Source organism: Metopolophium dirhodum, chromosome 1 (genome assembly GCF_019925205.1).
Source record: "Metopolophium dirhodum isolate CAU chromosome 1, ASM1992520v1, whole genome shotgun sequence".
Taxonomy (NCBI): domain Eukaryota; kingdom Metazoa; phylum Arthropoda; class Insecta; order Hemiptera; family Aphididae; genus Metopolophium; species Metopolophium dirhodum.
This window is the reverse complement of record NC_083560.1, coordinates 28,620,401-28,644,985: the sequence shown is the minus strand read 5'-3', so window position 1 is coordinate 28,644,985 and position 24,585 is coordinate 28,620,401. Positions and strand designations below refer to the sequence as shown.

Below are 24,585 nucleotides of genomic sequence, written 5' to 3'. Positions count from 1 at the left end.
TTAAGAAATAGAGTAAAAACAAATTTTTAACGATAAACTTTGGTTAGGCAACACCTTATATTATTATTGAATCATAAAATTGTATACAAAAATACGGTACATTATACATGCATGATAATAATACATATTATCATGCAATATATTATTATATTGTTTACAGATACATATTGTACATGAGAAATATTTTATCGTTAAATGAGTCGTACCGACCAAGTTACATGCGGGCCACGCCATTCTTTGGACCCTTTGCCATGAGCTTTGTACTGGAAAAACTAAAGGAAAAAAAAGTGAAATTTTCACAAGTAATTATTAGAATACCTAGAGAATGTTATCGTGTATTTTACAAACATTTATCGGCAAATGTATTGGTTTTTACTTATATATTATGATTTATGATACCTATTGACGTTTTCATTGTGTGTCGTGTATATACAGACGTTGGTTCACGGCGGAACATTTGCCATTTGCACGTTTACTTTATGGGTTCAGTCTTACGGCACTGTATTCTATGAGAGAAATAGACCTTATTATCCATTTGAACATGCCTTGTACTCAACTATCTATCAGTGTACGTGGGCGGTAGCGGGTATATGGATTACCATAAGTTATTTCACGTCTGGCTACGGTGAGTAAATCGCGTTTTTTATATGTCCCGGAGGGTGTGATATTTAATTACCTCTGCAATGATGTCATATTAGGTCACAGCATAACTAAATAGAATACTTCTGGACCTTGGGTCAATTGGGTGAATATGAGATAAAGAGTAAAAGTAACATTTATATAATTACATATTATATGTATTATAATTTATAATAATATATATTATATACAGTCTTATACATTTTATTTATATATACATTCTTAAAAAGGACGTAGGTATTTAATGTGATTTACCGAGTACGTCGTACGTGCCGTTTTTAATTTTGAACTTTTTCATAGCCCGAGTGCTTTATTACAGTCAAATTATATAGAAAAGACTGAGTGAGTCCTTGGTCCTAAGCTATTTAAAATAAACTTGCAGACACCATTTCAGGGCATCAGCTTTATTAATATATCGCAACTATAAATGTTTTACAGGTCTACTTAAAAATTTGATTCTCAATAAATTTGTTATGATTATGGGGAAACTCTCATACTCCATTTTGTTGGTGAACATGACTGTTATGCTAACATCTCAGAGTTCACAGAGGTTACCAGTTCATCTGTCGTCAAGATATGTGGTAGGTGGAGACACTAATATTAAGAATAGTATACGGTTAAATAGTGGTATGTTCATACTCTATATACCATCTACTAATAGACTTATAGACATAATCTGTGTATCAGTGTATAACAACATCATTACAAGCAGCGTGGAAACACATCGCAGTGATGTGGCCTGTCTTGAACATAAAATACAATAATCTATATATCTTATCGTACTACCCCGCACTACTATGCATATGAGTAAACGATCATCTATATTGCCCTCTAAATAGTCCTCTATATTTTGCCATGTTTTTCATACACTAATTTTTTGTCTATTAGTATAAGGTCTATTGGTACGTCCAGGGGTGGACTGGACCTATAAAAGCCTATTAACTTATAGAAGGCACCGTATTCAAAAAAATTCAGAGGAGAAATTAGTATTTTTAACATAAAAATAACAAAACTCTAACTGTAATTACACCAACAATATTATATTATCAATGAGTATCGATTTAGATAGTTTATATATATAAAAATGAATGTATGTCTGTTTGTTTGTCTGTCTGTGTGTCCATATTACCAATTACCATTGCAAACATTTATATATTATTTTGTGATTTCCGTCCATGTGTGTGTCCATATTACCATTTGGCAACCGTTTATATTATATTATTTTGAGATTCCCGATTGAACGTGCCCCCGTAGTACAATGGCTTACTATCCTACAGGACAGTAGGTCAGTGGGCCACTTCACCCCTGGGTTTGTCACACAAACGTCCAGTGGTGAAGAGTACACACCCAGGTGCATTTGAACCACCTATAATGGTGGGGTTGGGTGGGTGGGTACCGGGTGGGTAGATAAAAAAATATCCAAGGTAATTAATACTATTACTAAAGTAAGTAGTTACCTACTAGGTACTTACACACGTACCAGTTACGTATACTTAGGCAATACATTATTATAGCATTACTCTATTACCATATTATATAGTAGCCTGTGTCATTGTATATACCTAAACTAATTTCTATGCCAGTGTAATAATTATGTGAGTTTTATTTTAAATTTAAATGCATTTGTCCTAATATTGTTTTATAATAATTAATACCTGAAGAAGTATCTTATATACACTTGCAAACAAACCTGCGGTAGGTACTCTAATTCTAATATCCCGTTCTTAATGGCAATTTTTAAATAATAATATTATCCAAGCCAATCTTATATTATGAGTCTGTCATAATTATAATAATATATAGTGGCTTGGCGTGGCGCGTTGGCTGCTACCAGTCACGACTGGGAGTAAGTAACGGCCACAGCTACTAGCTCCCGGATGGGTGACCACCCGCGTTCATAGTTGTTAAAAAGTAAAAAACTTGCCACACATACACGTGTTTGCTACATACCATAACAACAGTTAAAACAATCGTAAAAACCTACCGTACCAACGTTACCCCTACCACAGATCATAACCCCTACAACAGCTAATGGCCATAGTCGCCGGGTTTAAGTTCAATAAAAAAAAAAATAATAATAATAATATATAATAAATTACCTTAGTAACTAGGTACCTTCCTATAAATATAATTATAATTTAATAATCTATCTTTTTTTTTATATAATTTTAGGAAAAGTAAAAGCTCGTTGATCAAGAATGGAACACCGATCGAAAAACCAGCTACCTGCTGCAGCAGTAAAACTGTTAAAAAAGATTAGATTATCTTATAATAGGTATGTACGGGTCAGTTATGAAATGTTAGCAATTACATCATAATATATGATAATATAGTTAATAAAGTTATGGCCTTATGTATCGGTAGGTATACAAGTGTACAGCAGTAATACTATTATTGATTAGCGCTGTAGCATTCTGTGCAGTGTACAACTATTGTGTACCGTATCTACCTATGATAAAATTTAAATATTTAAATTATTATTATAATTGTTATCTGTTTTAAATTTGAAGCAAGTTATATGATCTATCAGCTATCTATTAGCTATCCTCATAACAATCATCTTAACGTAAAATTTGCAATATTATGATGCGTTAGTTGTAAGACGGATATAACACATGGGTACCACATGCATGAATAACGTGCTCTTAATAGTAATATAATACAAGTATAAAAAACATGTTGTATTATTTATTATTTTTTTATTATTATTTATACTAAATATGTTATCTTTATATCAATCAATTTTAGATTCTGAGTGGAGGTATTGATTTTACAGTGATGTATGTTTTTTTTGTCTGTCACCAACATTTTGGATAGAAAAATTGCACGGAATTTCAAGATCATCATTTTTTCTGATATAAAAGTGAATCTAGTATTAGTACTTTTGGGAGGTCAAAAGGAAATATCATCCCATGATCTATTTTTCAATATTTATAAAGAAAATAATGTTGATGTATCCACAAAAATAATTTATTTTTATAATCTGATACAGTAGGTAATAAGTATTATTTTGTAATAACAATTTTTGATACCAGAAAATAAGAAAATATATGAAAATATAAGGAAATTATTATTTTTTTTTCTGATTATATAAACGATAAACTCTGGTACCTATCCATAGTAAAGTTAGTAAAGTTTAGTAAAGTTTCACAAGAACAGCCGTTGGCAATAGAACACAATATCTTATAATTCCTATGTTACGCGTATGTTAGACAAAAATAGATAATCACCGCTTCCGATCCCGCCCATTTGTATTTTCTGGGCACGTTTCGTTTTCGTGTCGAGATCCTAAAAAGAATCCATAAATTAAATTAGACTCCCTTGGATAATAACACGCTTATGCGTGTAAATGGATGTGTGTGTGTGTGTGTGTGTGTGTGCGGGAAAAAAAATGCTTTAAACGAATTACACCGACACGCGTGACTACAATTTTTTTTTATTTACTTGGATTATAGGTACGTATTGCTATAATATTCTAATAATAACTACATAATGTGTACAATGTACATAGAACCTACACTGCACTGCTATACAGTGTATATAGTGCATGCGCGATGTAATTTTACATTTATTCCTAACAGTAATAATAATAATATGCACGCGTGTTTGACCGCATCGTCGTCGCATGTATAATATTTATACCTATTATAATATATATAGCTGTAAGATGGCTACCGGACAATTTATCATCCTATGAAAGCTTTTAGCGCGCGTAAAAATTATTCCCGTAGACGTATATTATATCATCGTAAATAAAAATATAAGACAGTTTTAATTTTTATCTTTTTCAAGAAACCTCAGGTGGACTCATAAACCGCCTCCTCACACACTCCTTCACTTCCTCCAATATTCCACGTGATCTATTTAAGTATGTACACTCATTATTTCGAAAAGTTTCAACTATTTTGAAAACATGTTTTTTTACATATTTTGATGTAATTTTCAAACGAAATTAGGTACTGAAAAAATTATACTTTTACTATAGTTATAATTTCCTAATTTTTTTTTCTTTATTGAACGACACCGCCGCATACATCATTGATTTCACAATCCAAAGCAGAATATTATTCAAAGTATTTCAATCTATAAATATCAAGTTTCGGACGAGTATAGTTCTGCCCTAGGTATAGTTAAAAGCATAATATAATAATCTTCTTTATGAACGGAGTAATAGAGTTGTGATACAGGAGAATAAACTATACTATTGTATGAAATTTGATTTGTATAGATTGAAATAGTTTGAATAATATTCTGCTTATTTTTATTTATTTTTTTATATATGTTGAAGCCAACAAATGAAGATACATTACAAAATATACAAGATAAGTATTAAAGTAACATATAGGAGCGATATAAAAGTGATAACAATGGATAAATAGCCTAGGTACAATTGGTATGTATGAATTTCCTTCACGTTGACGTTCAATATGTATTATTATTTGATGTAATGATGAGTTCACGTTCACATGTGGACAGTGTCTTTTGCTAAATATTATGAACGTCAATTTCGATGGGGGATTAAGACTGCAATATTTTAATCGTTACACAAAATACAATATTAGATGACATCGAAGGAAAGTCAGCTCAAAATAAACACATCGTATTTAATCGATTGAAAATCTAATTCATTTCACCGTCTAATTAGAAGGTGCGATTATAAATTATTCGTGGATATTATTATTTTTATTTCTCAAATGTTAGGTCCGGTAAATTTGATGTGATATACTCTTACAGAACATTTATATTAAAAATTACCATATATTACATAATATTTACATCACAATGTGTGAGACATACTATAAAAATATTATTTAGCGACTGTGGTAATAATATACAAGGTGAGTATAAATATATATAACCTTGAATAATATATTATACAGTTTAAATTTATTTTACTCATATTATACTGTGAATTTCAACCCCGAGCGAATGCGTGATCTGTTCTCCGATTATTAGCAACCACAAGTGGTGTCACGCTCACAATAATAACTAAACGTGTGAAAAACGTACTATGATGTGTAATCAGTGGCGTGATTGTGGGGAGGGGGGGAAGTGCCCCCCCCCCCAGAAATGTTTGTGAAGGCAAAAGTATCATTTTGCCCCTCCAAATAATCCACATTTAAAAAGTATTCTTAACAAGACACTGTTAACATATTATTATTATAATATTAAAATATTTGTTTCCTCAAAAAATTTTATAAAAGTTTATATTTATTTTAGGTTTCTCTTGTTGAATAATATTATGTTGACGTATTGTCAGTGTTACTGTTATCGCAATAATCGTTTTATTCGTGACTGTTATTATCCGTGATTCGCGAAAACGTTATTATCTTGAAATCGTGATTATGACTGCAGGAACGGCCGAACGGGAGGTTAATTTTTTTGCCTAGATTTTTATCCTGTTACGCCAGTGTGTGTAAAAATATAAATTTGATTTTTTTTCCCAGATCATCCCGTAGAGTGTTTTGTTTTTCCGTACGAAAATTATTTTAACGAAGACCATAAAAATAATATTATATTATATTATATATTATGTACTGTATGTCTGTATATAATACAAATCCGTTATAATGTCACGGCCGTTGCTGCTGACGATCGCTTTGTTTGCATTTGTGTTTGGGTTACTGACCGTTCTATTGCAGTCGGCCGATGGTGCGGGAGCCGACGTCGGTGATCATACTTTGCAGCGGGATGCCGCCACCGACCCGATACCCAGTCTTTGGTTGTCCGATCTGTTATACCGGGCGCCGGCCAACTTCACAATCCGCCATGTCCGAGGGCCATTTGTGCAATCACACTACCACCAGTTGGGCCGTCAGAAGTGAGTGATGATTATAATATTATATTATTAGGTATGTTAATTATTTGCAAATTATCTCCGTGTTGTTCTTAGATGACAAACTCAGTGTATAAAATACATTTTGAACTATATAACATCAGGTTATCTGGTTTTAAGTCAAAAGACAAGGCTGAAGTTTATCTTTATACCACACCAACCATTGGCGTGCGCACGGGGTGGTGTAGGGTATGTGCTTGCGTACCCCGCGGGAGGACTCTTGTTTTAGGAGGCACATGAAAAGTCTCAAACAAGTAACAACACCGAACTCTCAGTTCATAATTTTGACCGGTGGTTAATGATATATAGCGATATCGATATGGTCGTATAATGAACTTGTTTTTGAATTTACTGTGAGTGGAATATTACTAAACCATTTTGTAATTGATGGATCGCGGAAACGATAAATAGGTTGACCATGGCGTAGAAATAATATAAGTATTTGATATTATGTAAAATGGAAATGTATAATTGGCACAGTTTAAAATATTGTTACTATAAGTCTATAATAATATAATACCAACTATATGCTTATTATGTACCTAATAATATTATTATCTTCAAAATAATATATTGTATACATGAAAAAAAAATTATTATTTATTATTCAAATGTATATAATTTATACATCATAGGTACGTCATGAACATACGTACACAATGAACATACGTACACACATAATTTTATTAAGTTTAAAAACCTTTAAACTTAATCAAAATGTTTGGAAAATGGATTAATTACATAATATAGTACAATATTTACGTATTTTTGCGTGGACATTTTTTAAGAAAAAATTAAATAAATATAATATAGAAAACCACATTTGGTGATCATTTCAAGTATTCACAGTTATTTGTTTTTAAAATACGCCAAAGAGGGGGAGATATATGACCCCCCCCCCCATTACATAATAAATTTGTTCAATTTTTTTTTACTGCACTCGTCATCGCTCGACTTGTACAAAAAAAAGCGCAGGAAAAACGGTAAAAAAAGATCGGAAAATGCGAAAAAAAAATGCAAAAAAATTCGGACTGTGGTCTGGATGTGACGGCGGGGCTGCGAACAGGCGTCCACTCGCAGACGCTATCCCGTTATTGCTCACCGCGGATACTTTTGGCTGCTGGGTTTCCCCCCTGGCCCTGTCCGCCGCCCCTTAGCTGACCTGGGTCCGGTGGGCTACACCGCCGGACCCATATCGACGACAAGCTTAGCGCGGACGTCCGTTCGACGCGTACCGACCTGCCACAGTTGCCCCCACACCCCCACCATCAACGCATTCCGACCTCCGAGCAGCCGGGTTACAGGAGCGCGCCACGGCTCCCGGTCGAAAACACGAAGCAAAATACTTCTATTTAAGATGATGTTTTTACACGCCGTCGACGGCGGCGATCCCGCTATTATTTTTTTTCAATAATCAATCAAATATAATGATATAATGCCTTAAAACATAACAATTATTATTTTTTCACAGATCGCGGATTTATTTTTTTGTCGAATTAAAGAGAATATTTTTTTTAGATTCTGAGCGAAGCGATAAATGTATTGATTTTACAATGATGTGTGTTTTTTTTTTATTTTTTTTTTTTGTGTCTGTCATCACCTTTTAGGACAGTAAAAGTGCTTGGATTTTCTTCAACAGTAACTTTTCTGATAGGAAAGTGAATCTAGTTGGTACTTTGAGAAGGTCAAAAGTAAAAATTTCCCAGTAGTTTTCAAAAGCGACGTGAAAAATAAAAGAAAAATTAAGGAAAAACGGGAATTATTACGCAAAATCTGTTTTCGAGAAAATCAATTTTGGTTTTTGGTGTTACTCTAAAACAAATGACCATAGGGACATGAAATTTTGAGTGAATGTTTATAACAGATAAAACTTACTTTTGAAAAAACCTCTGTGCTAATCAATATAAATTTTTTTTTATACATAATTTATAGTCATTCGCGTTACACATTTGCTGTTATACAAACAATTATTTTTATTTTTTTACACTGAAAATAAAAATTTTAAATTTAATTTACTTTTTTTTGGATGTATTAAAAATTTAAAAATAGCCAATTTGTGAATCAGATTATAAGAACAATTTTGATGGTAAAAATATTTATCCACGTCAAGTAGTTTATTTTCTAGAATTTTTAAAATATCAATATTTTTTTGATTAAATTAATTTGGAACGTAATTACTTTTTTCAAAATATTTTTTTTGGGAATTTGCTGACATAAGTATACTCCTTAAATTATTTATTAATCATAGAATTTTAACAATTATTTTTGTCATATTATAAGTTTAAGAAGCATAATTTTTTTCAAGTCTTTCTGTTACACCGTTCATATTATATAAGATTCGTAGACCAAATATGACAGACTACAATATTGTAATAATTTGTTGGCAGGTATTCATTTTCTGTCTTGGCGTATTTCCATTTATTCCTATTATATAATAGGTGTATGATATTTATTGTAATAGATGAGCTGAATAATATATAGTATAAAAATAACATTTAAAGTACAAGAGAGAAGGTAAAAGAGTTGGACAGTACAGAGGATAGGAAAAGGATAGTACAAGGTTTTTTTGAAAAAACAAAATTTAATTCTAAGACTGTGTAGATAAATGCATACATGTTTGTCGAAAAAATGTTTTCGAACGTCAGGAAAAAAAGAATGAAAAATAAAATAATATACATTTTACATGACTAATGTATTATGTTTGACACATAAAGCATCAGATAACATATATTTGGTCAGACAAGTCAAAATTATACAACACAAATGAAAGCTAGTCAAACTGTTAAGTTACACGATTTGTTGTGCAGTATTTGTCTAAGAATTCAGTCTTAAGAGTTACTAGAGAAAAAATACACACACGCTCGCGCTTTTGTACACCAAAATAAAATCGTAATAAAAATTCAAAACGTCGTTAGCGGTAAAAAGTAAAAGGTATTTTGATTTTTACATTAAACACACATTATAAAATTATAATATAAACATGGATTGTGAATTGTGAACAACATTCTTACGGTATTTGGCACAATCTAACGAGAGAAAAATAAGTCTAACAGAGAATGCGTATTGTGCGCGAACATGATATTATAAGGATCTATCCCTCAGGACTTTCCTTCCATCCCTCCCGTCACCCATCCGTACGAAGGCGACCAAAATATTATCTGGTGGTCAGCCCACCGCCCTGGGCCTTATCACCACCGCCGGTCTGCTCGGCGACCATCTGTACATAGGACGGACCGTGGTTCTGTTCGTAGGTCTGCACCACGTTGTGGAGGTGGTGCTCCGGCGACGAGTTGGAGGAGTCCGAGCTGCACGTGAAACAGCTGCTCAGGTACCGGTCGTTCGGGCCGGGCGTGAGCAGTTCGTCCAGGTTCCGGGTGAGCGCCGAGTCCAGTTCCACCGACTTGTCGGACGACCCGCCGCCCGACTTCGAGCTGGCCCGGGACCGCTTCTCGCCGCCAGCCGGTCCGCGCGCACGCGTCCGCGACTTGCCCCCCCGACCGCAGACTGCTGGCCCGGCGCACCAGCCGAGTGGCGATCTCCGACGGTTCCTCTTCCACCTCGAACACGTACGACAGCGAATCGTTCTTCTTCATCACTCCCAGTATCCGGGCCGGCGCCTCCGAGTCTACCTCCACCAGCTGGCTAGTCATCGTGTCCTCGTGTCCTCGTGTCCTCGTCACCGCTGAATACCAAACACAACCGACAATATATTATAATTAGTTTTGATATACGTATTGACATTTTACTCTCGTAAAATTTATTACTGGGTAGGAGTGTTGCAAGGATGAGCTATCGAGGCCAAAGTGGAAATATAAATACTATACGTTCCGTATTTGAGAGAAAGACATTTTTGTGTGTGCTCGAATACATGGGAAAAACACGATTTTTACAATACGCGGAAGTAGAAATACGTATTCGAGATTGAATATGAAAATGTAATAAATCGGAAAAATTCCGAAATACAATATGTTCAACAACATTTTTGCAAGACAGAGTGCGTGTTAGTAAAATTTATATTTTTAATTCAGTTAGAAGTAACTAGAGTCAAACATTTTTATTTTTTTAATTAAATGTTAAGTTAATAGAAATTTTAACAGTTTATGTTAACATAAACTCATTTAGTTTTAAAATATTTTAATTACATTTTATCACTAAAAAACAATTAACGTAACACCGGTATAGTACAAATAAGCAAAGGCATTAAAAAAGAAAATAACATGCATACTCGGGAGACAAACATAAAATATGAGGTTATATAATGTATAATATGCAGTTGTTAATGAAAATTCAAATTTAACTTAATTGGGAAGTTGGAACAGACGAACAGTTGCGAAACATATTGCGTTACTTTAAGTCATAACACAAGGGCAAATAAATTAAGTTAATAAAAAAACTGATATTATATAGGTAGTGCGTTAAATTAATTAAATTAATTTAAATCGCCTAAACTTGTTGACTCGTTAATGCACAGGACTTCGAAAGTACAAGCTACAAGTCTAATTCCTACAAAGACGACAGTACAATTCGTATTGCGGTGATAACATTTGATAGCGAGATAACATAAGAATATCGATCACGGATAACACACACTACATAAAATTACTTCATAAAGATAACACCCATGCAAACACGCGACGCTCGACTCGGGCACGCTCAAAATAATAAACAATAATGTGTAAATTAATAACTAATAATATTATTATAATATTACCTGTTTTCCGAATTGGAGCTCTTCCTGCTGCATAGTTTCTGATAGTTGTTTTGTGCCTCTCTCATAGCTGCAAGGTCTTGCGGTGTTTGGCCTGCGGAATTAAACATTTTTATTTATAAAACAGATCAAACAGATCGTTGTTCAGACGAGTTTCGACGACTTAATCAGTCTCTATGTTGAAACAGCTAAATGATTTGCCACTTCGGTGCTCTTTTTCAGTTTCCACTGCAGTTCTCCGTTGTGGCACGAAAGCCGTTTCTTCTTTTGTTTTTCCAAGTAAATTTCCCGAGCCATTTGATCTTATTCTTGACTGAGTTGCCTGTATAACGTGTCAAGAGAAACGATTGTATTATAATACATTTTTTTGAAATGCAATATGTAACGATTTACTAGTTTTTTTTTAATTAAGAAAATCCCACCAAAGTATAGGTGTTCAATTATACCAAATATAAAGTTCTTACAAAAACTTTATTACAAACCAGTGATTTTACAAATAAAACTTGACGTACAATATCCGGGTTTGCATATGGGCAAAACAACTGCAGAGTGTTAGTTTTCAGAGGGTTAAAGTATGAAATTGTATTTTGCATATATTGGGGGTAAGTGTATAATATGACATCGGGGTTATCACATATTCGCATATAAGGATTATGTTAAAGCACCTACAAAGTCTATCAATTTTTTAAAAAAAATTTTAAAACAAAACGACCTTAGCGACTGAGAACAATTAAGGTACTTAGTGGTTCGATTAAAATAATTAAAATAATTGTTGAGTGGAGCTTATTGAGCATCGGTCGGTGCATGTTTTCAATATTTTAATATTTTTAATAGTTTTTAATACATTTAATATAAATTTTTAAAAATGTATAACATTTAAAATGTCTATTCCCGTCAATGATTTGTTATAATTGAAAAAGTGTTCCGGTTGAGGCATAGTAATCTAGTTTATGCATTGAAAAATCTTATACATTTTTTAAATCGAATCTTTAGAAGTACTTAAAATATTGGCAGGTGTATAGCTAACTATTCCACGTCCATAAATTGGTTTTGATTATTTTGATCTAATGACAAAATGACAAGTGCATAGCGCGTGCGTAATATGTATGATGCAGGTGATAGGTGGGAAGTATACACACTTATGATCATTTACTACACACACAAAAACGAACAGAGACGAATGAATTTCCTAAGCACAACTCCTTAAAAAAGGTAAATAAGTGGGTGTCGCTCTGCTGTACAGTAGGTTACAAGTGGGTCACTGTAATGGATGGTGTTAAATTTGAATTCAACGATATAATATCATTGTATAAGAAAAACGATTCTGAGCGAAAACGGTCAGTCAGCTTATGATATAACCAAGTATATTTGATGATATTATTGTGAATAAAGTAATTTATATATAACCTATTTACGTGGAAACTTGTTTTAAATTTTCAATTCTTAGCTATAAAAGTTGAACATTTTATAAATTTTTAACTACAAGATAATTATTACATTTTAAATTTGAACTTTAAATGCTTCTAAAAAAAAATGATGCTTATGTATTTTTAATTTTTTTCAACTGCTAATGTAACGATATATACCTTGCATTAAATTTTCACGCTTTTTTACTCAACAAATAATATTTTATTTATATTTATAGAAAAAAAAAAATAAAAAAATTGAAAACTGATAAAGTCCGTAAACAGTTTAAAAAGAGTCAAATTATTTTCATAATTTTATCGTGTATAGAAAATGATAATATAAACATTCAGTGAAATTTTCTAGTATTCAAAGTCATTAGTTTTTTAATTGCAACAAAATAAGAAAATCGTTACATGAGAAATCAAGTGAATATCAAATGTTGTAAAAATATGAAGTTTAAACGCTCATAAAAATTTAATTTGACTTTCTTGTAGAAATTTTTTTTTTTTGATAAAGTTGACAAACTTATGAAGAATCTTGTATTAAATTTTAAATTCTTAGACTTAAAAAGAAAATTTTTCATGTATTTCTTACTCAAAATAATCTACTCTATGTACTACAAAGCTGCTTGGTTTATTCCTGATTTATTTCAAATGTATTGATATTGAACGCCAACTCGTCAAACGCCGGTCGATGAAGGGCACAGTGACATCCGGCACGGGTACACGGCCGCCGCCGCAGTCAAAGCGGGACTTCGCCTTATTGTCGTCATAGCTGCCGCGGGTAAAATATTTTCACGCCGGATAGCTTAAGTCCGCGGACCGTGCTCGCCGTATGGCCACATCAACTTTACACGATAAACGATCACATGTCGTTTTTTTTTCGTCGACCGACCGACATCCACGCCGAATAATTAAGGGTCCAAATTTAGGGAGGAGCGACAACTGCCTCGGATACCAAAATCTTGTGGTCGGAAATGCGTGCTCTTGTAAATTATTAAAACTTTTAAAACTAAAATTATTTTGATAATATATTATATAATATTATAAAAGTATATTAATAAATAATAATGTATTAAGCTGTTAGAAATGTAAACAACTAATGTAATTATAACTATCTGTGAATGAGAAGAAATTAATATTTTTTTTTTTTTTATAAATTTAGGATTTTAACGTTGCACCAACTAAACATTTATACTTATAATTCTAAAGTATGTAAAACTATGTACGTATTAAAACTTGATAAAATAATATATAACATTTTGCATAATTAATAAAATAAAAAAAGGCACTTAATTTTATCAACAATAAATTTAACTATTAAGATTCTAAACGATAATTTTGCTCATGATATTATTAAACAATTTATTAAAAAATCAGACTTTATTGTTAAACCAAAAAATTATTTTCTTTCAAAATCTAAAATGTGTATGAGGATCACAAATTCCCCTGTAGTTAGGCCCCTGTTGGTACCCTGTTGTAAAATACAGTATTTATTTATTCTAGTAATTGTTTTTTATCACAGCGGTACTAAAAATGCCCATTTACAATAACTAATAATGTAGTTATTTTTTTATCATAGAAATGTCCTCACCGAGTAAACATTAAATTGCAATAATGCAGTCCTTGAGTAATATTTACAATTAACTTGACTCAGTTGAGAACCGCTGTAATAGAACATACTATATCAGAAACAAAAACATAAATAAAGACAAAAGATAACAAAGTATACAAGTAATCATAAGAAAAATATTTAACAAATACATTTAACATCTTATTATTTTACGTATCCTAATAATTAGTATCCTAATATATATATTAAAGTTATAAATCAAATAAAATTATAAATGCATGCAATTGTACAACAAGAATGTAAAACTAACAGTGATTATTTGTCATTTGTAAGAAAAAATACTTTATTATAAATGTTTTGTTGTAATATCATGTCACAAAAAAATAATTTGTATTTGAATATAATTTGTTACTTGTTAACGTATAATTTTACAAACGTTATTTTTATAAAAGTCACAGAATGTCATGGTTATAAATAAAAGTTAATTGGTAATGTTGTTTTGAAATCTAAATTCAGCATAGCATCAATGTTTTGTAACATCCATTGCACAGTTGTTAACAATGTAAACAAGCGGTATTAGTAATTATTATTTCTTTGCCACTGATATTGAATAAAAAATTAAAATTAAAATATTAATTAAAACTAGCAATTAAATATTCACACTCCAATGAATATAGGTAAAAACATGAAAATAAATAATACGAGCTGGAAATTTTTAGAGAAAGACAAAAATGTTTGTCATAGTCTGGACTTGGCAGTCCTCATTTCATATTAATAATTATTGAGTTTGAAATATAGAAATATGTATTTTAATGCAGATGTTAGTTTAATGTTATGTTAAAGATTATAAACAAATTTCAACAACTTTGAACGTTTATTGAATAAATGAGTAATTTTTATTTAAATGTTATCTTTACAAATTCAATTATATCACAACATAATATATAGCATAATAAAAATGAAATATAAAATGAAACAGGAAATATAATTTGAATTAACTTAATGCTTGCAAATAGTAATAAATCATCAATCATAATAAATCAATTGTTATAAAAAAAAATTGAATATTGACGAAGTTTTTATTGTCTAGTAGTAAATCACTGCAAATGTTTAACTATTGTTTTCAAATCCAAAACAAATACCTGAAAAATTAGAGAAGATTAGATTAGTTTATGTTAAACAAAGTATTAAACCAAAAAAACTACTGTTTGTATTTTATTGATTTCATACAATTTTCTGTTAGTTATATATTTTCAGTCCACCCCCAATAGACTGTTATACTATTTTATTATTTATGCTATGGGAATTATTCGTAAGACAGTATTTCACAAAACCTTTGATTACATGATCTCGACTTATTATTTGTATAAAATGTGTTTAAACGCTAAATATTTTAAAATAATCATTAAGCTAAAACTTATATTAGAACAATAGAAGATTGATAGACAGATTTTGGTTGGACATGGTATGGAATTCTCTCCTCAATACACAATCAATGCATGGGTTCCTCAAGGTATTGATTTAGCACCTGAGCTTTATAATGATGTCAAAACTGATATCCTTTAAACGAACAATACACTCTAAGTAACCTTCGCTGATGACAAGTCCATACTATCCACAGATAAATATATACATTTAGCTGCGTACCATTTAAATCACTTTTTGTTAAAAGGCCACATGTTACATTTTTTGTTTAAAACGTTTTGTTTTTTTTCCATACAACAGACATTTGCGATACTGACCCTCACAGGGATATAACATTTTTAGTCAACGGACACATATACGGCACAAGTACTCTTTTAACAAAACTTATAAAATAAAAATGATATATAATGATAATAGATGGTCAAAAGGCCAAGTGTCGTAACCCATAAAAACATAAGTTTACAGGAGACACTTTAAACAAGATATTTACCATGTTTTTATCTAATTCGCTAATAATTTTTTTTAATGTGATATCTGGATAATCAATAATCTTAAGAATTGAAAGTTGGTAATAGTTATTTATATTGTTAATTTAGTTTTATTTATGACTTAGTCGAGGCTTACAGCATTTGGCTAAATAATAATTATAATTTCATAATAAACATTTGTGATGATTAGGGAACGGATTTTATTGTAATAAAAAAATCAAAATATGTACATAAATATGTAATTATTTTTATTGAAATATGTAAAAAAAATATTAAAATATGTAAAAAAAAATTTAAAAAAGTATATCGAAAAAACGTATTAGTAGATATTAAAAATTACAAAAAAAATATTTTATAAAAGAAAGTAATACAAACGATGTAGGTATATAAAACTAGTATTATTCTGGAACATAACAATGCGAAACAACATATTGTTGAAGGTTTGCAAATGAAAAATTGCGACGGTTTGGTCGGAGAATACTCTTATATTGACTAAACGACCGTTCTACGTCTAATAGGAATATCTGTGCGAATTAACATACGACACAAATCGGTATTAAAAGCTGACAAATTATTAGAAGACGTAGATGGCTCTGAACTCAGAAAATGTTGTTGACATTTTTTTTTACGATCTCTATTTTGTTGGTGCTTAGATGTAGATATATGCTGAGTAACTGAATAACGCTGATTTATTGATACTGCCTTTTCACAGCATGAACAGAATAATATTTCTCCATCACTTTTAAATGTCTCGTTAGGAAACTCTTTTAAATAAAAATTCGCTTTTGATTTCGATTTCACAACTTTTGGCATCTTAAAAATTAGAAACTAGACGTCAACTAGTACACGAGATTTCGCGTAAAAACTACGAATGCTACTAAAAACGATTGTCGAGTATGTAGGTACCACTTCCTTATTTTATATTTATATCGTCCGGCATTACCAAGATCGACATTAACTGAACTAGTTTTAATCTATATAGTGGCATGCCACGTGCCGGAAATAAGTACGTAAATGCCATTTAGATAACGATAACATTTGGTGGTCGTCAAAAATTATTAATCTTGTTAATTTAGACAAAGCAGATAATGTTTAAAGTCGTCGAAAATTAAAAATCACTAAAATACATCGCCCGGTATTTCCAAGATCGTACGTACCCACTATGCAATATTTTGTTCTAGCAATGTCAATAGGATGTCATTTTGGAACATGTAACATCACAGATTGCGTTCCATATAAGTACGTTTAACATCCCTGTGATCTTTTTTCTACCGCAATGATGTCTTTCATAAAACATCTTTTGAACGTCACTTTTCAACATCCATAGAACAGTTTAAAACAGCTATCCCTGTGATTGTAATTTTACCGCAGTGATGTATTTCATGAAACATCTATGAAACATCACTTTTGAACATCCGTATAACAGTTTAATACAACCGTAATATGCATAAAAACATATTCCTCTATGAACCATTAATGGATGTTACAAAGTAACAATATTTGTAACATCCACATTTAACAGTTCAAAATGTACAACTATAATATGCATAAAATGTTCCAATTTAAATAGGCACACATAGGATCATAAAATTTTAAATAAATTAACATCAATTTTGAAAAGTAATCATATTTTATTACATACAAGTTCACAAAATATATTAAATGTATTTAGCATTGGATCATAATTAAATAACTGCATGGCATAATGATGAATTGAATGCCAAGCCAAAATTTAAAACAAGTTTCCACGTAAATAGGTTCTATAACAATTACTTTATTCACAATAATATCATCAATAGGGAACGGATTTTATTGTAATAAAAAAATCAAAATATGTACATAAATATGTAATTATTTTTATTGAAATATGTAAAAAAAATATTAAAATATGTAAAAAAAAATTTTAAAAAGTATATCGAAAAAACGTATTAGTAGATATTAAAAATTACAAAAAAAATATTTTATAAAAGAAAGTAATACAAACGATGTAGGTATATACAACTAGTATTATTCTGGAACATAACAATGCGAAACAACATATTGTTGAAGGTTTGCAAATGAAAAATTGCGACGGTTTGGTCGGAGAATACTCTTATATATTGACTAAACGACCTTTCTACGTCTAATAGGAATATCCGCGCGAATTAACATACGACACAAATCGGTATTAAAAGCTGACAAATTATTAGAAGACGTAGATGGCTCTGAACTCAGAAAATTTTGTTGAAATTTTTTTTACGATCTCTATTTTGTTGGTGCTTAGATGTAGATATATGCTGAGTAACTGAATAACGCTGATTTATTGATACTGCCTTTTCACAGCATGAACAGAATAATATTTCTCCATCACTTTTAAATGTCTCGTTAGGAAACTCTTTTAAATAAAAATTCGCTTTTGATTTCGATTTCACAACTTTTGGCATCTTAAAAATTAGAAACTAGACGTCAACTAGTACACGAGATTTCGCGTAAAAACTACAAATGCTACTAAAAACGATTGTCGAGTATGTAGGTACCACTTCCTTATTTTATATTTATATCGTCCGGCATTACCAAGATAAGTTTTATAATCAAAATAGTGTGTAAACATATAATTAGGGTTCAGATTTTGTAGCAAAAAAGTACGTAAAATAAGCATTTACTTAATTTAAGCTTAAAAATACAAAAAAAAAATAATTACTTTCATCGTATTTAACGGACATGGCTGGCTCTTCGAAAAATATGTCCGACTGATGAGTATAGATATACAGTGCAAAAGACATTTAGTGCCACGATATGTCAAAGTACTTATAAAGAAAATAGAAACTATCACAGAGAGGCGTGAGTACCTACTTCATTAATATTGTTTTTAATAATAATAACTAAAAGTTTATTGCAGGGCTTGAAATCAAAACGAAAAATTTAATTATAATTTCGTGTAGGTATCCATATTTGTTTTTCTGATTTAAATTAAAAATAGTAGGTAGGTATATTAATTTTATAAATTTATGATTTTTATGTTGTTGTGCCATATCGATTTAATTGTGGGTAGGTAGGTATTAAGCATGATTTTTTAATTAGAATTTGAACATAATTTTTCTTTTTTTTCCAAATTAAAATAGGTATACATCGATTTTACATTTTTACGATTTTAATTTTGAGATTAACGATGAAACCAATTACGAAAAACCTGTCATCGTTTGCGCAGCTGCGGAACAGTTCTAAGAAAACGAAGCATTAATTATTTATTATTAGTTATTACATAGATTATTACCTACATAGTACCTATGATCAACATAATCCGCTTATCGGCTATCGTTGAATTTTAAATCAATTTGTAGGTAATTTATAAAAATTAAAAAATTATTTTACCTAGGTACCTAAAAATTATAGTTTCAAATTTTTTTCGATTTCAATATACATTTTGAATATCATTAAAAGAAATATTTGATTTTGATATCAGTTTATTTTAATTTATTTGATGATTTTTAAAGATTTTTTTCGATATTTAAAAGCGATTTCAAGCCTTAGCTGGTTAATTGAACAACAAAATGTATAGGTACAAGTAAAATAAAAAAATATAGTTAGGTACAAGTGGCAAACTCATCCTATTATAGCAATCAGCTTGGATGCAGATGAGTTGAGTTCAATTAAAATGAAATGAATTAATATTTCCATACCTACATTAAACAAAACAATATAACAAATGGTGGGAAGGTGGGTGCCACTCTACTGTACACTAGGAACTTTAAATTTTTTTTAAATTTCAAATATCAAAAATGTGTCAAAATTCGAACTTTAAATGCTTATAAAAAAATGTGTATTTTAATATTTTTCAACTGCTATTGTAAACATATATCAGGTACCTTGTATTAAATGTTCACAATTTTTGACCCAACAAATAAAATTTCATTGAAATTTATAGAAAAATAATAAAAATTTAATTTTGAAATTGTCTGTAAACAACTCAAAACAAGTCAAAATATTTTGAAAATTTTATCGAGTATAAGAATTGATAAAATAAACATACGATATAAATTCAAAGAGTCTGTGGTTCGGGACTTGATGCATTTGTATGTTTTTTTGTAATGGTCGTAGATTATATTCTAGGTGAGTTATAAATTTGTTTTATGAAATTGCGAAATTAAATACTAAGTTTGAGTTTGCATATTTATATTTTTTATCAACATACTTCGTCATATTATGTTGATAAAAGTGCATATTTGAGCAATTTTTAGCATATTTGTACATCGCATTTTTATATTTTTATATTTTTATATTTTTATAAACGTACAATTGTTTGGAAAAATCATAATTGGATGGTCGTAGTCAGTCGTATCTAACGCATAGGTATACGTCTGTTTGCGGTAGTCTCTTTATCGCTTAATAATGAAACTTTTTATCGACAATAACGACAATTGTATAGTTGTGGTAAATCCTAATGAGATCTATACTCATACAGACTTATCTTCAAACAAATATAAATTCAAACTTAGTTAGACAAAATTTTTTCTTTAATAATATATTATATTTTTATAATTTTAATAAACTTAAAATAAAAAAAATAGCTGCATGTTTTGACGATTTTGACTGTATATTTCGATAATTTTAAGTGCAACAAGTCCCAAACCATACCTAGTTATAATAATATGACGACTCGCGCATTGCGATGATAATATTACAATAGTTATAAATGGCGATTTGCGCCACGGCAAATAACAATTATAATAAGATTGGGGTGATTCGCGCCTCGGAAAAAAAAAACAATAATAATAAAAAGCCGCTGACGATTTGCGCCACGACAATAATAATTATTATAATAATAAGTACAATATAAAACACACCGTCGATTCGCACGGCAAAAAGTATCTCTCTAAACACCGTAGACCTGTGACTAAAATTGTGTGTAGTACGAAATGCTATAGTGTGGAATGGTGACACGTAAATTCGTCGCGAGTCAATTCATCGCGCGTCAATTTATCGTAATCAATTTATCGCGACGTCAACTCATCGCGACGTCAATTCATCGAGAGTTAATTTATCGCATATAGGTATATATATTATGTAATATTTTTAAATCCAACATTTTCCTTCCCATTTTAATACAGATTTAGGACTGTCTTCACATTTACTTTTTTATGTAGGTATGGTTAAAAATGTTGTCTTTTTTTTAGAAAGGTCTGTCATTATTAAAAGTTATAAATAGAATAAAATTGTAAAAATTGTATAATGCAGGGGTTTTAAACCTGTGCGTCGCGGGTTATTATCAAGGGAGCCGCGTTCGCAATAGAAACTAAAAATAAAATTTCGGCGCACCAATACATATTACATGTTGCATGTGTGAGATAACCGTCGATAACCGGGTTTGCGATATCGAGTAATAGCATATTTCGATTACTATTTACAATTAGGTAGGTACTTAATCATTTGCCTCTAATATAATCTATGGAACACTTATCACAACTTATTGTTCACTTCCAAAATTATTTTCCCGAGGACGATCAACAACGAAATTGGATTAAAGATCCTTTTACTACTGATCTACCGTCAGAATTAACAATTACTGAACAAGAACAACTGATAGACTTGTACTCAGATTCAGTATCAAAATCCAAATTTGTATCATTATCTTTACCAGAATTTTGGATAGCTATGAAGAAGCAATATCCGATCGTAGCCAATAAGGCTATCAGGACTTTAATTCCATTTGCTTCTTCATACTTATGTGAAACGGGTTTTTCGGCCTTAGCAGTTATCAAAAGTAAATACAGAGGAAAACTAAATACCGAAAAGGAAATGAGAATCGCACTATCAAAATTTACCCCACGATTTGATGATTTAATGCAACAAAAACAAGCACAGCCGTCCCATTAAAAATTAAAATTATTATTAATGTATTAATTTTTTAATTGTATGTAAAAAATAAATCTCAAAAAAATGTTTCCTATTATTAATACCTAATTACATGTTTATCATTAAATAAAGTTAGATTAAAATTATTATAAGTAATGTAAATTTGTTTATTTTAAATGTTCGTATGGGAGCCGTATATTTTATTTCAAAATCAAAAGGAGCCGTGGACCCAAAAAGGTTGACAACCACTGGTATAATGTATAAATTGTGAATTAAAATGTATAAAACAATGTATAATACACTTATACTTGCAATTGGAAATTGTGTACTATTCCTTGTAAATATTCATCAGTCGTTCTATTTTTGAAATCATAACAAATATTTTACAAACGCTGTGCTTTGTCAAAGTATTTTTTTTTTGCGGGTGGACGTTCGCCACCTATATATTGTTCAAGTTTTACTTTATTTATATTTTCTTCTTTTTTCAACGCGAATATGAATTTCCAAATACTTGGATGGCATTGAAATTAAAAATTGAAGTAAAACAATAATTATGCCATCCTTCTACTGCATTATTAGTTCTAGGTAAATCTTGCGAAATCAATGAATAGCAATTCCAAACTGAAATGTCAAATTTAGGTGCTCTTCTTTTTTGTCGTCTGTCCATGCATCCTATGCAAGTTTCTTCAAAATAGTTGAGTCATCTTGAATTTGTTGCCATATACACTGTGAAAAATAAAAAAAGCATCCTTTTACTTCTGTTTCTGGAAATTCATAATTTATCGCGTTCATCGCAGCTTTTTCAAAATCAACCATGATAGTTTTAGGACATAATCCAGTAGTAATACTTTTTAATGCTTGAAACATACGTCTATACGTTTTTTCTTTTTTATCGGGTAATAAGACGTAAGCTGATGGTAAAACATTTGAATATTGTACTGCATGAATAGTATAAACTTGATAAAATAAAGTTGGAGCACTTGAAAATGTGCCATCACAAAACCAATTGTTACATTGCGTCATAAGTTTTAATAAATTTGTTGTTGAAAAAATTAAAATTCTGTCTGTATTAATACCACTGTCATATTGTAAAAAAAGATTACCGTCAGTGGTTTTTGTCATCTCGTCAGGTATACTAAAATTGAAATCGGTTGGCTCTTTTGGTAATTGAAGTTGTTGTTTACGTAGTCGTTGTATAGTACGCTTGAGTCTATGAATATTAGGTAACTGAGCCGCACATTCTGTAGGGATTTGAGATAATGCTGTAGCTACTACAGAATGAGAACTTGCATCAACGTTATTGGTAGCTATTTCTTTTAGTAAATTTAGAGTTTTTTTAACATTAGTGTCTGTTGAATTCGGAACGTGGTTATGGTCAGTACTTTTTAATATTTTTCCATCACTTAAATGAACGCGTCCTCGACATTTGTTTTTAAAATATTGGTTACATTTCCATATTGATTTAACGTCACTTTCTTTTTCTTTTACGAAAATATAACCATTGAATGAAAGCATACTTTTTCCTCTTTCAGTTTTTAATATTTCAAAAGCCATAATTGTATACAAAAAGGAAAACGCACTAACACAAAAACGGCGACGCGGCAATATAAATAAAGTTCATCAGTTGTCGATCGACTGGGGCATAAACTGGCCTAGTTAACACTCATCGTTATCGTAATGGAGATTATAATCAGCCACAGTAATAATATAACGTCATTCTAGGTTTTTCTGGAGTAGCTATTTAAAAATATAATATATATAAATTGACACACGATGAATTAGTGTCGCGATAAATTGACGCCGCGATAAATTGACCACGATGAAATGACACACGATGAATTGACTCGCGATGAATTGACGTATATCCGTGTGGAATGGCCTTGTAATAACTACAAACTTTTTTACAGTTTTTTCCTTCATTAATTGAAAAATTATTTTATGTTACATAGGGAAATATAATATAGATATATACGAATTCAATGTATGGCCGTGTAGATACTATCAATGTTATCAATATTTTGTTTGAAAAGAGTTTGAGCAATTTTTTTAAAGACCTGAAGTTCTAGTTTTTATGATTTTGTTTACCTACATTATATTATTAAAATGAAAAATAAAGGGTTTAAGTATTTTTTTGTAATTTAAAGTTTGTTATTCTTAGAGACTTCTATCTTTTTCTTATTATGCTTATATTATTATTGAAAAAGTGTATTGTAATGTTCATAGTAGGTAAATAGTTAAAATATTAAAGTCGATAATTCCATATTTTCATAATTTGTTGGTTGTACGCACTTATACTTACCTATTTGTAGTTCGTAATCACTACACGTACGATGTAATTAGTAAGCAATTATGTAATTGTATTATTTCAAAAAGTACCAGAGATCAGAATTTTTAAACGAAAAACAGTAGCACCAGGGCCCGATTTAACAATTCACGTAGGTACAATTTACATTTTTGGGCCCCAAATTGTCAATCTCTATTTTCATTAATGCTAAAATAAAATGTATATGCATAATGTGTTTTTAAATGAATGTTGTGTGAGCTGCTTTAACATAAGTTTATTAGCTTAAAACATCTTAAAAAAAACTAACATAATAATAAAAATCAAATTATTCATTGAAGTTATGGCAGATATAGATTAGTGTAAAACATACTAGTCAATGTAAATAATAAATACA

At 30.5% G+C, this 24,585-nt stretch overlaps 3 protein-coding genes across 3 annotated transcripts in view; 2 read left to right on the top strand and 1 right to left on the bottom strand.

Annotated features, from left to right (window-relative positions):
* The window catches only part of LOC132935547 (uncharacterized), a 96,196-nt gene extending 93,297 nt beyond the window's left edge, over positions 1-2,899 (top strand). Inside the window, 4 exon segments of the mRNA XM_061002144.1 lie at positions 161-302; positions 436-625; positions 1,078-1,255; positions 2,812-2,899. Of these exon segments, the coding sequence (XP_060858127.1) occupies positions 161-302; positions 436-625; positions 1,078-1,255; positions 2,812-2,899 (598 nt within the window).
* An 18,600-nt stretch (positions 2,900-21,499) lies between these two features.
* Positions 21,500-21,928, top strand: LOC132935537 (zinc finger BED domain-containing protein 5-like). The gene has a single exon (XM_061002132.1). The coding sequence runs from the start codon at positions 21,500-21,502 to the stop codon at positions 21,926-21,928; it is 429 nt and encodes a 142-aa protein (XP_060858115.1).
* A 651-nt stretch (positions 21,929-22,579) lies between these two features.
* LOC132935529 (uncharacterized) lies at positions 22,580-23,461 on the bottom strand. The gene has a single exon (XM_061002121.1). It carries the CDS (start codon positions 23,459-23,461, stop codon positions 22,580-22,582), a length of 882 nt encoding a protein of 293 aa, XP_060858104.1.
* Positions 23,462-24,585: the final 1,124 nt, after the last annotated feature.

Coding starts and splice junctions, on each gene's coding strand:
- LOC132935529 (XM_061002121.1), bottom strand. CDS start 23,461: ATGGCTTTTGAAATATTAAAAACTGAAAGAGGAAAAAGTATGCTTTCA.
- LOC132935537 (XM_061002132.1), top strand. CDS start 21,500: ATGGAACACTTATCACAACTTATTGTTCACTTCCAAAATTATTTTCCC.